At 42.1% G+C, this 16,572-nt stretch overlaps 2 protein-coding genes across 2 annotated transcripts in view; one reads left to right on the forward strand and one right to left on the reverse strand.

Moving 5' to 3' along the window:
- Positions 1-16,572, reverse strand: part of SYN2 (synapsin II) — a 360,272-nt gene that overhangs the window by 149,525 nt on the left and 194,175 nt on the right. The window lies entirely within an intron of this gene.
- The window catches only part of TIMP4 (TIMP metallopeptidase inhibitor 4), a 33,907-nt gene continuing 17,628 nt past the window's right edge, over positions 294-16,572 (forward strand). Inside the window, exon 1 of the mRNA XM_073644498.1 lies at positions 294-593. Within this exon, the coding sequence (XP_073500599.1) occupies positions 470-593 (124 nt within the window). The 5' untranslated portion in view covers positions 294-469. The remainder of the gene's footprint in view (positions 594-16,572) is intronic.

Genomic DNA, 16,572 nt, shown 5'->3' on the forward strand with positions numbered 1-16,572 from the left:
TTTTAAATTGTTCTTGTGCTCAGATTATTGCAAACTGCAGAAAATTTGTACATTTTTGCTGATAAACCTCATTTGCAAAGGGGCTAGAATAATTTTGATTGCGACTATATACATGCGAAGGGGCTAGGTGCAAGGACGCAGAGTCATTTTCACCTTGGGGTAAGATCGTGTGCAGGTTGTCAGACTGACAGCATTGAGGAAATGACAACTTGTCAGTAACTGTGTTAGTACCAGCAGACTGCCACGCTTGATTTTTGCTCCTGTGATTGGTGTTTTCTTGTGTTTAGAAGGAGGGGCCAGTGCTCTTCATCCATAAATAAGAAGCTTTCATGCCGTGGTAATAGGACATCAGATTTGCAAGAGCCTGAAGAAATTTCCACGCTTGTCAGAAGGAAGACATATATACGGCTCCTTACAGCTTCTGAAAAGAATCCCTTTCTTGGCTGGAGGTGCATGTTGTAAGCTCAGCATGAATCCTTTCATACACGCGTTGCTCTGTTGCGCCCTGCTCGTTTTAACCCCTAAGGAACTGACAGAGGCATGCACCTGCGCCAACTCTCACCCCCAGCAGCAGTTCTGTAGTTCCAAGTTTGGTGAGTCTCTCTCTATAATATTCTATATGTTTCTATCGCTTGTACATGAAGTAAGAAACATTTTTTTTTATTTTATTTTTTTATTTTAAACTTGTCTTTAAACTTTTCGGGGGCTGCATTGCTTGTGATAAACTATGCAAAAATCAATCCGTGGGTTAAATTGTATTAAAATCAGCCCGGCTACGTCCGCATATCCCAGGTCGGAAAGCAATTTTTAGCAGAGAGAAACCTTTAATGAAATGTTAATATATACTAATATACTAAAAGTGCAGTATCCAATTGCAATGCCATGGTGTTATCAGCACTGGAATTTTGAGAAATCGGTGCACAAATTCCTAAACTGCGCATTTATCATGTGAATATCCGTTGTCCATACGTCTTACAAAATGTCCTATTGTGACTTGGGATGCACATCAGGTGAAATAAGATTCATCCTCACTCTTACACCCCTGCTGTCGGACACAGAAAGAAAAGTAAAGTCCTTTTAATTCATCGAGTCATGCTGTGGCTGCTTAGCTCTCATGCCATGTGCACAGTAGATGTACAACATGCTTCTCCGAAGAACCTCACAATTAGCATCTCTATAGTGCAGATTGCACTGGGTGCATACAGATTAAAAGCTCGAAAAGACGCCAAGAGAATATCTTTGTGAGCCAGACTCCTAGCACGAAAGATCATTACTTACACTGACTTTTTTGGGTTTGTTTTTTTGTTTTTTTGATCTGACCATTATACAATGGTTGCCTGGATATAAGTAAGTGGAAATGCATGATGTGCTTTGTATACTAATATGGATATCTGTGAAATATATGTTAGTACTTATGTGGGAGAAATTCATAATGATTTCTGCAATAAAACTCAGATTAAGGGCTCCCTCACAAGAGCGAATACTTCGGACGAGTGCTATTTGATATTTTTTATCGGATAGCACCCGGACCATTGTTATTCAAAGGGGAAGTGCTGATGCACAAATTTTTTCACTGACAGAAACTGTCAGTGGAAAAAATCACATCATTCTGCAATTTCACTTTGCCACTCACCCATTCACCTATTTGCCACTCACCCATTCAAGCCCATGGGAGAGAGGAAAACATCGGACTGCACTCAGATTTCCATGGACTCACACAATGGAGAAGATGGAGAACAAAATGTCTCCATCTTCTCCGTTGTGTGAGTCTCAGAGTTTGATCAGAGTGTCATTTGCATACTCAGCCCAATTCTCTTCAAGGAGAGAATCTATGGCCGCCTGGCCGTAGCCTAAAACAGAGGCTGGGGCTAAGGAGTGAGTGTTTTTTGTGCTTCTCACAAAATTAGAATATCATCAAAAAGTTAATTTATTTCAGTTCTTCAATTCAAAAAGTGAAACTCATATATTATATAGAGTCATTACAGAGTGATCTATTTCAAGTGTTTATTTCTGTTAATGTTGATGATTATGGCTTACAGCCATAATTGAATTGAAGAACTGAAATAAATTAACTTTTTGATATTATAATTTTGGGAGAAGCACCTGTATAGCAGATAATAAGGTATTCCATTCTAAATACTCCTTAATATGGAGTTTGCAGCTAAAACATCTCCCACTCTTTTGGGAAAGTTTTTTACAACATGTTGGAGTGTGGGAATCTGTGGGAATATTTGCCCATTTGTGAGGATAGATACTCATGTTAGATGAAAGGGTCTGGCACGTAATCTCCATTCTAGTTCATTCCAAAGGCATTGGATGAGGTTAAGGTCAGGTCTCTGCATGGTCATCTTCTTCCACACCATGGTCATGTTCTTCCACACCAAACAACTCCAACCATGTCTTTATGGACCTTGCTTTGTGCACTGGGCACAGTCATGGGGAACAGAAGAGGACCTTCTCCAAACTGTTCCAACAAAGTTGGGCTCTACAGTGTTCCAAAATATCTTGTATGCTGAAGCATTAAGATTTCCCTTCACTGGAGCTTAGGTGCCTAGACTAACCTCTTAAAAAACAACCCCAACTTTACTGTTGGCACAATGTAAAAATTTTCCTGCCAATTGCTAAACCCGGACTCGTCCATTAGATGCCTGATAGAGAAGTGTGATCTGTCACTGCACAGAACATGTTTCCACTTCTTTACACAACACTAGATAACAATTTGAATTGTGCTTGGTGACGTAAGGATGCATGTCATGAAATGAAGATCTTAGTGCACAGTTTTTGTTTTGATGTTAATACCAGGGACGGTTTGGGCTCTGCAGTATTGGAGGCAACAGAGCATTAGTGACTTTTATGCATTATGCTCCTCAGCACTCGGTGACCCCCTTCTGTGCCTTTACTTTGCCTGCCACTTGGTGGCTGAGGTGCTGTGGTTCCTAAACGCTACAATTTTTCATTAATACTATTCTCAGGTGATGGGGAAATATTTAGGAGGGAAGAGACAACATGAATGGACTTGTTATACCGGTGGCTCCTATTACAGGACACACGTTAGTAAAGGCAGGTGGCATTTGGCACATTTGGATCAATTTCAACTGTTTGCGTTCACTAGGCATATGTATGACTATGGGCCTCATTTATGAAAACTGTCTAACCAAAAATGCGACCTTGTTACCCAAAGCAATCAATCACAGTACAGGATTAGTAAGGAGAATATCAATTTATATGCAAATTGGGTGTTACGTGCACTGGGAGTGACGGAGCACTTCCCAAGCCTTCGTCTCCCTAGTTTGTATGCCCGGCCCGCACCAGCCTCTAGTGATGAGCGAACGTGCTCGGATAAGGGGTTAACCGAGCACGCTCAGGTGCTTACCGAGTATCTTCAGCGTGCTCGTATATTATGTTCGAGTCTCTGCGTCTGCATGATTTGCGGCTGTTAGACAGCCTCAACAAATGCAGGGATTGCCTATTTTTTAGGGAATCCTCACATGTGTTGAGGCTGTCTAGCAGCCGCAAATCATGCAGACGCTGAGACTCGAACATAATGCACGAGCACGCTGAAGATACTTGGTGAGCATCGAGCGTGCTCGGTTAACCCCTTATCAGAGCATGTTCGCTCATCATCACTACTAGCCTCTTTAGCTTGAAAGCTCACTGTGATGTCAGGCAAGGAAATCAGACAGTGAGCTATCAGTCAAGCTAAAGAGGCTTGTGCTGGGCGGGGAAAAGCACTGGGGAGGCAGAGGCTTGGGAAGTGCTCCGTCACACCCAGAGCACGTAATGCCTAATTTGCATATGAATTAAAACTCACATTTCTCAGAAATGCAGCAACAGATTGAAAATATAGATGTCTATGGATTTAGCTTTGCAAAACTTGCATGCCCATATATGCAGCTTGTAGGGTTTGATCTTAATAACAGATTCCCTTTCAGAGGACCATGGTACCTAGAAAATATGCAGATCACAAAGTGATTTACACTGGGTGAGATGGCCAAACAATCAGTAGTAGTTACCCATGTTGAAACCTGGCAAAAAGTCCCCCCTTTTCATGGAGTACCACCATAAGGGAAATTAAGCATGCCAAAGTGCCTATTCACATTATTAGGTTATCTGTATAAAGGACAGATCCTTTGTAGCAGCTTTTCAGTCTACCCAAGAGATGAGAATTCTGGAGACCCCTCTTTTACTTGGGACTATGTTCTGCCCCTTCGTCTAAAAAGGTGTTCAAACACAGGAAAAAAAGGACAAAAAAGTGTTAATAAACAAAAAGTTACGGAATAATGCTTGAAAAACTCCACTAATACTTTTTCAAAATGACCAGAAGAAAAGTCCTAAAATTCTTTTTGCCCATTTTACAAGGTAAGATGTCACCCAGCAATCTCAAACAGTGGATGAGAACCCTGGCCTTATTGGCAGGCACATTTATTGTTAAAGGGATTCTCCATTTTCAGAAAAAAAATAATGGGGCACAAATAGGTAAATGCTTTAAAATAACAAAATAAGCATCATATTACCTGTTGAAGCCCCTACCACTATAGCGCCGCCACTCAACTGGTCCCCGCTGAATATTGTACACAAGGACTGCAGCGAAAACATCCCATCTATAAAATGTGACTGCTGCAGCCAATCACTGGCCTCAGCAGTCATGCTTTGGTAGCTGACACAAGAACGATAAGGCCAGTGATTAGCTGCAGCTAGCACATATTGGAGACTGGAGAGAACTGCTCCTTCCCTGTAAGCAAAGACTGGAGGGGGAGCAGCGGCGAGGCGGTACGCAAGTGGCAGAGGCTTCAATGGGCTACCGGGAAAAAATAAATTTATAGCCTACTGGGAGATTTCAGTCATTGGAGCGCGCACGGCGCGATTAGGCTGTAGTCACTCCCCTGCAATTTGATTGACAGCTTGCTCTGCAGCACATCTTTGCAGTCGAGTTGTCAATCAAACTGCCATTGAGTGATTACAGTCACTGATCAGTATAGTGACGATGTCTATAACCGCTCCTATGACTGAAAGTGAGTGGCAAGATATAAGGCCATTTCCTTCCAGTAGCTTTCAGTAACTACACTATAAGCCCTATATCTACAGGTAAATAGCGCTTTTGAACATAACAACAGGTTTTCGTTACTTTAAAGCATTACTCATCTTTACCCTATTTTTTTTTTCTGAAAACAAAAACAACCCCTTTAAACCAGACGACTAGGCAGGCTTGACCTAAAAAAAAAATCTCTCAATTCGGAGGACCCAGCACTGTGCGCTTTACAAAAACATTAACTTTAAAGGGCATCATGCAACACCTTTTTTTCTCCTGCGGAGGCACTGTAGTGTAATGGAACGTCCGCGGCTTTGTTCCTTAAGTGATTAAAGCTGATAACTGTGAGGAGGGGGAGATCACTGCAGCCTGGTGTCAGCTCATTTTTGAGGGACATTAAAAAAATGAATTGTAGAGACATCTACTAAACTGATATTATTCTACTTTGCCGGAGGAGTGACTGTGCTAACGATAATGTAAATTGCGCCACTATGTTGTACTGCGTGATAACCTCCACCAAACACCTAACATAAAAAAGTGAATTCGCTTTAACACTTTGCAACAAGTAAAAAAAAAAAATATATGTAAATCAAGACGTTTCCTTGGCTCCTGCTAAACAAAGCATGTGTTTGTTCTACTGCACTTTCTCTCAGGGGTCGCCTTGCTACAATATTGCGGAGCCCCAGTCACCAACGAGCTGTGTAAGTCTTGTGAAAGGGCTGGGATTTCATCTTACATCTCCTACAAGAAGTAAGCAGAGAAATTAATTAAGTCTGGGCCAAGCACTTTCCTCGCCACTTTTGTGTGGGTGATTAGTGGCGTGACATTTTGTCTTCTCCTTGTCAGCGCTCTTTTGTCTTGTCAGGCTGATTCCTTTACAACACGCATAGCTACAAAACAGATCCAGCTACCCAGCAGAAAGCCTTAAGAATCTCGTCAGGACGGGAGAAGGGAAGCAGGGCGAGATGAGCGATGTTGGCGCTGTCACTAAGTGGCAGCAGAACAATTAAAAATCGTGTTCAGCAACCGAACGTATATCACGGATCTAATTTATGATTTACCGGACCACCGGTTTCTGAGGAGCCAAAAGGGCATGAGTTCTGATAAAGGGGTTGTCCAGGCACAGACAGGACATGTGTACTGATAAAGGGGTTGTCCAGGCACAGAACTACATGTGTACTGATAAAGGGCTTGTTCAGGCACAGAAAGGACATGAGTACTGATAAAGGGCTTGTTCAGGCATAGAAAGGACATGTGTACTGATCATGGGGCTGTTAAGGCTCAGAAAGAACATGAGTACTGATCATGGGGCTGTTAAGGCTCAGGAAGGACATGTGTACTGATAAAGGGGTTGTTCAGGCACGGAAAGGACATGTGTACTGATCAAGAGGCTGTTCAGGCTCAGGAAGGACATGAGTACTGATAATGGGGTTTGTCCAGGCACAGAAAGTAAATGTGTACTGATAAAGGGGTTGTCCAGGCATAGAAAGGACATGTGTATTGATAAAGGGGTTGTTCAGGCACAGAAAGGACATGTGTACTGATAAAGGGGCTGTCAAGGCACAGAAAGACATGTGTCATGATAAAGGGGTTGTCCAGGCACATAAAGGGTATGTCTACTGATAAAGGGGGTGTTCAGGCACAGAAAGGGTATGTGTACTGATAAGGGGGTTATAAAGGCACAGAAAGGTCATGAGTACTGATAAAAGGGTTGTCCATGCACAGAAAGGACAAGTACTGATAAAGGGGTTGTCCAGTCACAGAAAGAACATGTATACTGATAAAGGGGTTGTCCAGGCACTGAAAGGACATGTGTATTGATAAAGGGATTGTCCAGGCACAGAAAGACATGTGTACAGATAAAGGACTTGTTCAGGCACAAGAAGGACATGAGTACTGATAATGGAGTTGTTCAGGCATAGGAAGAACATGTGTACTGATAATGAGGTTGTCCAAGCACAGAAAGGACATGTGTACTGATATAGGGTTGCCGAGGCATAGGAAAGACATGAGTACTGATAAAGGAGTTATTCAGGCATAGGAAGAACATGTGTACTGATAAAGGGGTTGTCCAGGCACAGAAAGGACATGTGTACTGATAAAGAGGTTGCCCAGACTCAGAAAGGACATGTGTACTGAAAAAAGGGTTGTCCCGGCACTGAAAAGGCATGTGTACTGATAAAGGGGATGTTCAGGCACAGAAAGAACATGTGTACTGATAAAGGGGTTGTCGAGGCACAGAAAGGAGATATGTACTGATAAAGGGATTGTCCAGTCACTGAAAGGATATGTGTACTCATAAAGGTGTTGTCCAGGCACAGAAAGAACATGTCTACTGATAAAGGGGTTGTCCAGGCACAGAGAGAACATGAGTACTGATAAAGGGGTTGTCCAACACAGAAAGGGTATGTGTACTAATAAAGGGGGTGTTCAGGCACAGGAAGGGTATGTATACTGGAAAAGGGGTTGCCCAGGTACAGAAAGGACATGTGTACTGATAAAGGGGTTATTTAGGCATAGAAAGGACTTTTGTACTGGTAAAGGGGGTGTCCAGGCACAGAAAGGACATGAGTACTGATATAGGGTTGCCCAAGCATAGGAAGGACATTAGTACCGATAAAGGGGGTGTCCAGGCACAGAAAGGACCCGAGTACTGATAAAGGGGTTTTCCAAGCACAGAAAGGGTATGTGTACTAATAAAGGGGGTGTTGAGGCACAGGAAGGGTATGTATACTGGAAAAGGGGTTGCCCAGGTACAGAAAGGACATGTGTACTGATAAAGGGGTTATTTAGGCATAGAAATGACTTTTGTACTGGTAAAGGGGGTGTCCAGGCGCAGAAAGGACATGAGTACTGATATAGGGTTGCCCAAGCATAGGAAGGACATTAGTACCGATAAAGGGGTTGTCCAGGCACAGAAAGGACATGTATACTGATAAAGGAGTTGTTCAGGCACAAGAAGTGTATGTGTACTGGTAAAGGGGTTGTCCAGGCACAGAAAGGACATGAGTACTGATATAGGGATTATACAGGCACAGAAATGGTATGTGTATTGATAAAGGGGTTGTCCAGGCACAAAAAGACATGTGAACTAATAAAGGGGTTATGCATATGGACAATACTAAAGTCCCCACTCATATTACACAGAATTCATCCAAACCCGATGATATTGGGTCTTGAGTTCTTAAATGGGTAAAATTGCAAAATACTTGTAAAACCAGTTTAATTCCTATTAAAAATTCTCTCCATTCTGAACTGAGGGATTTTTTGTTTTATTGAAAGGTTGAACTGGATGGACCTAGGTCTTTATTCAACCTACGTTATATGTTACTATATTGTGCACAGCTATTGCCTAGGATTTCCTAGGTAAGACGCTCGCTCCGATTGTAGGCTCTAGAGCCTCATCTCGTCGCTGTGAAGCTGGCCGGATCACCAAATCCCATTCTGCATATACAAAGCTGCTTCTGCTAGCAGCCTTGGAAAGCGCTCAGCTCGGATCAGCAGCACAACAAAGCTGCTCATCTGAACTGTCTATCTTCCAAGCAATTGGGAAGCCATAGATTCTTTAAGAGGATTAAGATACCATTGAACAAGTCGTTGACTAATGTCAAGTTAGATGTTGGATTACACTCTTTTGTTCCATAATATCCCTGTGCCATTTTATCTGAGCCAAAGTAACCTTTGCTAGATCTGTATACTTTAATAATGATAGCTATCATCAATATGTTAACTTCAGTGCCAGTCTCCTACACTTCTGATTTTGATGGGACTCAAAAAGGAGCTCCTCCCCACCCCATGTTGGCATGTGACTAGTGATGTGTATGAGGGAGCTGGCTGGTAGGCTCAGTTTTGTTAAGTTGGAACATGCAGAGTCAGAAAGCCACTTCCCGTCATAAAAGTGTGACGACACAGCATTTATTCTTAATTATGCAGATGTATCATTCAGTAGGCCCAGGGACATGAGCTACTGTTCAAATAAGACTAACGTTGACTCTTAATGTAGATTGAATTGATGTTTATTGAATTGTTGAATGGCTGCTGTTTACCACCTGTATCAGCCCCTACGGCTTATTGTACAGCTATCTTTGGGGAACATAGGCAAAGAATAATTGAACAATCGATGATTGTTAATTTGGTAAGTGCCTGATGACTACCTATTGTGTTAGTCCATGCAGCTTGTTGTTCTGCAATAATTGAAGGACAAACTATGAACACTCGAACAATGAGAGATGATCTCCTCCCACCTTCCCCAAATCCTGTGACAAAATGCCTGAATAAGAACTGTGAACCATAAAATGAGGATCTCCCTCTGTTTCCAGAGACTCTACAGAACATCAGCCATGGAACCATGGCACCAAGTGGAGGAATACAGATTTGCTCCATTGACCATAACTGAACCCTCAAAGACATTTGAAGAACCCAGGTTGGGACAATTAAGTCACCTGGCCCCGTACATCAGTGTACTCTGTCAGCTTCCTAAGCTTGCCGCTACATCCTCTCTGTGGGAGCCCGCCAAAGCGGGGTGCCACTGGTTGGGGTAGTTGGCCCTGGAAGCCCCGAAGTTGCAGATGTTCTAATTCCCGGTGAGCCAGCGGAAGGGTGAGATTCTATCATTTTGCACCATCTTATGTACTTGCTGGGACTGTGCTATAATGTTATTGACTGTTGTGGATCCAATAAATTATTACTGTAGTGTGTTACCCTAATCCTGTGTTGTCTGAGTAATATTCTGCCCACGGCAAAGGGGTACGAGCGTTCAGTGGGATGAGCCCTGGTCCATGAGGTCTTTCTAAAGACAGCCAGGCTAGCGGACGAGAGCACCCACTGACCCTCGTTCTCTGCAACAAGTAAGTAGTTATATGCCAATATATAGATCGGGTAAAGCTCTTTTTCTCTGTCAGAGTGACCTCATAAATGGAACTTACTGGCTCATATGTTAGAACATTGGGAAACTTATTAAAATTTAGCACACTGAAATAACCTTTTATTTGTCTGGACACCCTTTTATCTGTATTGTATAATCCACTTTTCTCAATGAGATAATAAAATATATAGGACAATGTAATTTGTCTGAAATAATCCCAAAATTTCATAAACTTGAGCATCATCTTCTGATGGGGATGTCTGCTGGAACCTTTTTTGTTTCTGACCCTCCAAATTATGGTTAATCTTCAGGTGGAGGCCAGGTTAACATGTCCATTAAATTAGTATGCGAAAAAAAAACATATTCAAAAACTTTTTCTAAATGGCAATATTATAAATTATATGTTATGTATGACTATAGGTATAAAACAAATCCCAAACAACAGATCAGGTTGAACCTGGATCCTCCGAATCCCACCAATACATGTGGCCGATGTTCTGTTCCAGTGGGGAGGTTTTTGGATCTCCAATTAACTGAGAGTTTCCACGTATGAGCAATTTACTCTCTTTTCTTCTTTTGTATTTGTCTAATCATCTAACCAGGTCACCGCAATAGATGTAACTTGTCTGTAGAACAATGACAGCTGACATCAGTCTATACACGTAGGTCACCATGATTCTTGAGCAGCCTAGTCGGCAAGGGTACAGTCTTGGATCAAATATCACATATCAGAAATTCCAATCTGTGCTTAAAATCTCACAGGTGAACAGACGTAACTCTTGGCAATACATTTGGAAAAAAGCTTAATGCCGGCAGCATTAGAGGCCCCGAGGTTTTACACATTCTGCCACTGCTCATAACTCATATCTAAAGCTTTTCCTACAACAAAACACGAGCTAAGCTGGCCATGATTTTATATCACGATGTGGGGATGTTTTTAAAGATGTCGAATGTGCTTGTTCCTCATCTTACTTTGGTTTGAGTGAACACAATGGGTAACAACTTGGGTCGGTTCATATTGATTTTCCCTGTGGCTTCCACACCACTAAACATCTACACTAAAGGTACCATATTGCATCGGGATGGGATATCGGAAATTCCGTTCACATGACATGGAAAAACTGTAGGATTTTTAGGATGCTTTGGAATTGATTGGGGCAATCTGTATCTGCCACGGCATTTACACGGATTTGGAGGTTGCATATCTGTCTGTTGGAATTTTGTTGCAGGCACATGTTCTAATGATACTTGTAAAGTAGGCAACAATACACAAAATAAGACCAAACACTTGCACCGATTAAAAACAGTTCACATAGTAAGCCTCCTAAAAAAGAATGCCTCGTTCCCTTATATCAGGCTATGCACTGTTATTTGCGAATGGCAGCGAAACTGATGCCAGAACAGATTCCTTAGTTTTCTACAAGATCATTGGCAGTATTTGATGCATTAGTTGTGGTCCTGCACTGGTCCTCAAGATGGATCAAAAATCACTGCATGTAGAGCTTTTCTATATGGATGCTGGACCGTTGCACAAAGAGTGTAATCTTCACCCTATAGCTACTGTAAACCATGGAGTGAAGGCAGAAAACCACAAGATAAAATAAAATCTAACATACAGGAAAGTTCACAGACATCAGCTGGCATGTCAATGAATAGTAAGATAATGGTTTTGGTTTTGTGTCTTCATCAGTGGTAAAATATGCTAATAGGTGTTAATGGAGAAAGTTACATTGAAAGGTGCACAGCCAGGCAAATGGAAGTACTGTGTTACACCTCTGTCCCGGGTATCTGCTTCATTCCGCTGGGTCAGCTGCCCTCTGTTGTGCTCCATGTCGGGTTTTGCAGGTTGCATAGAGTGAATCAGTGACTTCTTCTCCCTAGACCTATTTACAGTGGGTACGGAAAGTATTCAGACTCCGTTACATTTTTCACTCTTTGTTTCATTGCAGCCATTTGGTAAATTCTAAAAAGTTAATTTTTTTCTCATTAAAGTACACTCTGTACCCCATCCTGACTGAAAAAAAACAGAAATGTAGAAATTTTTGCAAATTTATTAAAAAAGAATAACTGAAATATCACATGGTCATAAGTATTCAGACCCTTTGCTCAGTATTGAGTAGAAGCATCCTTTTGAGCTAGTACAGCCATGAGTCTTCTTGGGAATGATGCAACAAGTTTTTCACACCTGGATTTGGGGATCCTCTGCCATTCTTCCTTGGAGATCCTCTCCAGTTCCATCAGGTTGGATAGTGAACGTTGGTGGACAGCCATTTTCAGGTCTCTCCAGAGATGCTCAATTGGGTTTAGGTCAGGGCTCTGGCTGTGCCAGTCAAGAAAGGTCACAGAGTTGTCCTGAAGCCACTCCTTTGTTATTTTAGCTGTGTGCTTATGGTCATTGTCTTGTTGGCAGGTGAACCTTCGACCAAGTCTGAGGGCCAGAGCACTCTGGAACAGGTTTTCATCCAGGATATTTCTGTACTTGGCCGCATTCATGTTTCCTTCAATTGCAACCAGTCGTCCTGTCCTTGCAACTGAAAAACACCCCCATAGCATGATGCTGCCACCACCATGTTTCACTGTTGGGATTGTATTGGGCAGGTGATGAGCAGTGCCTGGTTTTCTCCACACATACCGCTTAAAATTATCACCAAAAAGTTCTATCTTCGTCTCATCAGACCAGAGAATCTTATTTCTCATAGTTTGGGAGTCCTTCATGTGTTTTTGAGCAAACTCTATGCAGGCTTTCCTATGTCTTGCACTGAGGAGAGGCTTTCGTCGTGCCAATCTGCCATAAAGGCCCAACTGGTGGAGGGCTGCAGTGATAGTTGACTTTGTGGAACTTTCTCCCATCTCCCTACTGCATCTCTGGAGCTCAGCCACAGTGATCTTGGAGTTCTTCTTTACCTCTCTCACCAAGGCTCTTCTCTCACAATTGCTCAGTTTGGCTGGACGGCCAGGTCTAGGAAGACTTCTGGTGGTTCCAAACTTCTTCCATTTAAGGATTATGGAGGCCACTGTGCTCTTAGGAACCTTGAGTAATGCAGAAATACTTTTGTAATCTGGGCCAGATCTGTGCCTTGCCACAATTCTGTCTCTGAGCTCCTTGGGCATTTCCTTTGCGCTCATGATTCTCATTTGGTCTGATATGCACTGTGAGCTGTGAGGTCTTATATAGACAGGTGTGTGCCTTTCCAAATCAAGTCCTATCAGTTTAATTAAACACAGCTGGACTCCAATGAAGGAGTAGAACCATTTCAAATAGGATCACAAGGAAATGGAAAGCATGTGACTTAAATATAAGTGTCTGAGCAAAGGGTCTGAATACTTATGACCATGTGATATTTTAGTTTTTCTTTTTTAATCTTTTTTTTCAGTCAAGGTGGGGTGCAGAGTGTACTTTAATGAGAAAAAAATGAACTTTCTAGAATTTACCAAATGGCTGCAATGAAACAAAGAGTCAAAAATTTATAGGGGTCTGAATACTTTCCGTACCCACTTTATGTCCCATTGACACACACCTGTGTCTTGGGATTGAGACTCTAGTCCTATGTTTGGTGTGCTCCACCATCTGTGAGGTTTGAGGTTCGTGTTTGTGCCTGCATTTGCCCCTGCTGGGTTTCACTTCATCCATTCTGCTGATCCTGAGAATTCTGGTGAGCCTTTAGAGTCTTTGCTGCCAACATGCCTTCCTATTTGCTGCATAAATGCCCAGGGTTCGTGTGTCCACCCGGAGCTAAGGTTTAGAGGATCAGCTCACCTTCTGAGCCTTAAAGGGAACCTGTCACCTGAAAAAAACACTATTATCCTACAGATATGGGGTTAATTTGCAGATTAATAGCGTTGTGAACCTGCCCAGCACCGGCACTTAGACCCACATTGCCAGGAGGAAATTAACTTTATTCCTCCCGGCGGCATTCCAGTTTCAGTCACAGGGGTAGCACCGGTACAGATTCAGTCACCGCTCAGTGTATACATAGCGATGGCTATAACCACGCCCCCGGTATTGACTGACAGCAGCTCAGCATTCAGTCAGTGTGGGGGGCACGGTTATAGCCGCCTCTCTTTTTACACTGAGCAATGACTGAACCCGCGCTGGGGCGAGCCTCGCAACTAAAACCAGAGGGAATAAAATAAATTTCCTCCCGGCAGCGGGGGTCTAAGTGCCGGTGCCGGGCAGGTTCAGAACGCTATTAATTTTCAGATTAACCCTACATCTGCAGGTTAATAGTGTTTTTTATACATACTGTATAATGTGGCGCTGTGAAGCATAGCTGAAATTCAATTAAGGTGCCCAAGCAACGTAGCTGTTGGCCAACTGCTTATCTGGCTGAAAACTATCTCTTCCAATAGACTTAGTGGAGCATTCATGTGTTCTCTTTGGGAAGAGTGGAGTAAGCTGCTGTAAGACATGTCTGGCAGTGACTTCTTTCCCAGGAGAACAAAAGGATTGGCCATTTGTTCACACTGCCTGATTTTTCTTTTCTTCAACCTCAACTGTTGCTGGAAAAATGCAATCTGTTGAATATAATATAATGGGTATTGTTGATTTAGTTTTACCAGAAAAAAAATTCTATGGCCACTCAGTAGCACTAAATGATGAAGGTTGCCTATTTCTACTATCGGTACCTTGTTAGCTGATGACCAATATAAGGTATTTTAAGAGGTGCAGACATTCAAAAAAAAAATACATATAAATCATTAAAAAAGGGTGTTCTCTCTGCTATTCTCTTGCAGATTCTTGTTCTTCAGTACCATCTTGTTTAGCGCTTACTGACTATTTCTTCAAGTATTTGCATGGACTACTGGACATGTTCTTCTTCTATGCACATTATCAGCTGGTATGTGTCATTTTGAGGAGTAAAAGGAGAAGGAGGTTTCTAGTAGACTGCGCTGCGGCTGCTGGAAAAGTAGTCTTTTCACACTGTGGTACAGGGTGATACACTCGCTACTTTAATTGGAAAAACTGCTGTAACTTCTAAAACAGACAGTGAACCGTACTGAATTTTGGACTGTACATACTTTGGTTCATGAGAAGTGAAAATGCAATGAACCTCAGCTACAAGAAACATCCTCGCGCTGAGTGGTCTTGCCAACTTTTTGCCCCACCGATCGTCTCCACTATGAGATAGACTTGCTGCACGCCTTTCTGCGCGTCAGTAGTTTATGTGGTGTTTGCATTTCACTCCTGCCGAATTCCTTCTTCATTGGTTAACAATGTACAGATACAGTTTGGAGGAGCGTGATTTCATTGTGAAAACTTATTGGAAAACTGAGACCTTAACGAGGTGCCAAAGTGAGTTTCTAAAGACGTATGGAGATCGAAATCTGCCGTCCAAACCGTGTATTGAAGCCTTCTTTGATGACAGAGAAATCTCTAGGGGACTGTGGCCACCAAGATCGCCTGATTTAACACCGCCAGATTTTTTCTTTTGGGGCTATTTGAAGGGTCAGGTGTACAGTAACAAGTCACAAACATTACAAGCACTCCGAGAAATCATACAGCGAGAAATTCAGGCTAGGACCCCAGACATCCTGCGGAATACATTCAACAATATGGAATGGCACAGGCAGGCATGCTTGGCTGAGAATGGTGGATTTTTTTAACACCTGCTTTAAAACATCAGTTTCTCATGAAGCAAGGTATGTACAGTCCACATTTCAGTAAGATAAATTGTCTCTTTTGGAAGTTACATAAATTTTTCCGGGTAAAGTAGTGAGTGAATCACTCTGTAGTGATCAATAGTAGCTTTATTACGAGTTTCAAGTTTGTACCGAACTCTTGTTAAAAAAATAAACCGCATACGGATAGTCACTGTGACACTTCATTGAATCTTGACTTGTGAATTTTGGCAAGTAATTTTGACATTCCATTTATTCTTCCTGAATTAGCCACTGAGCAATCTCTAGTTAGTACAATTTCTCTGTCAGTTCCGGTGTTTTTAAGGCATCATATCACGTGGTCTTGTGCACACCTTTTGTATTAAAATGTAATCTTAATTCATTTTTTAATATTTGGCATACTTACTCTAGTTCATTTGAAGTTTGTGTTACATATAAACCATATAGACTATTCTCATAGATTCGGTATGTCGAAAAGACAAATATCCATTAAGTTCACCCTACTTGGGTTCTGCTCTTTACTGTTCTAATTTTGCTCCTCCTCAGTCACTAATTCATTTATGGAAATGATCCTGAAAGAAGTCTCAAAGACAACCACTGCCCATATGCACTATTAAGAGATATGGATGGGACACTGGCAGAACCATCCCACCCATATAGTTGCATGGACTGTCATTTATTGAGGAGCCAGACAGAGCATTCACCACCAATAACAGATGATCGCTGGAGGCTAGAAAAGCTGAACCCACAAATCCATTGAAAATTATTTTTCTACACATGGAAGGATGTATCACTATTTTAATAAATGCAGTTGTAGGGTCCATCAGCAAAGTCCCCCTATACCATTACGTTACCGCTATCATGACTGACGGAAGAGTGCTACGTAGACTGTGTCCAAACAGTCTCAATCAACATTATCCCATATAGCTTCAATGTCTTCTTGGATGAAGGAGAAAGATCAGCAGTACTCTCATTTTAAATATAAATCTGCTTGAGGAAGGACTCGTGGTCCAGACTAATTCAAGTAGAAGCCTTCATCCAGCAAGGAGTCAAAAAAATA

Source organism: Phyllobates terribilis, unplaced genomic scaffold (genome assembly GCF_046119375.1).
Source record: "Phyllobates terribilis strain yellow unplaced genomic scaffold, ASM4611937v1 Scaffold_8__6_contigs__length_399053987, whole genome shotgun sequence".
Taxonomy (NCBI): Eukaryota; Metazoa; Chordata; class Amphibia; order Anura; family Dendrobatidae; genus Phyllobates; species Phyllobates terribilis.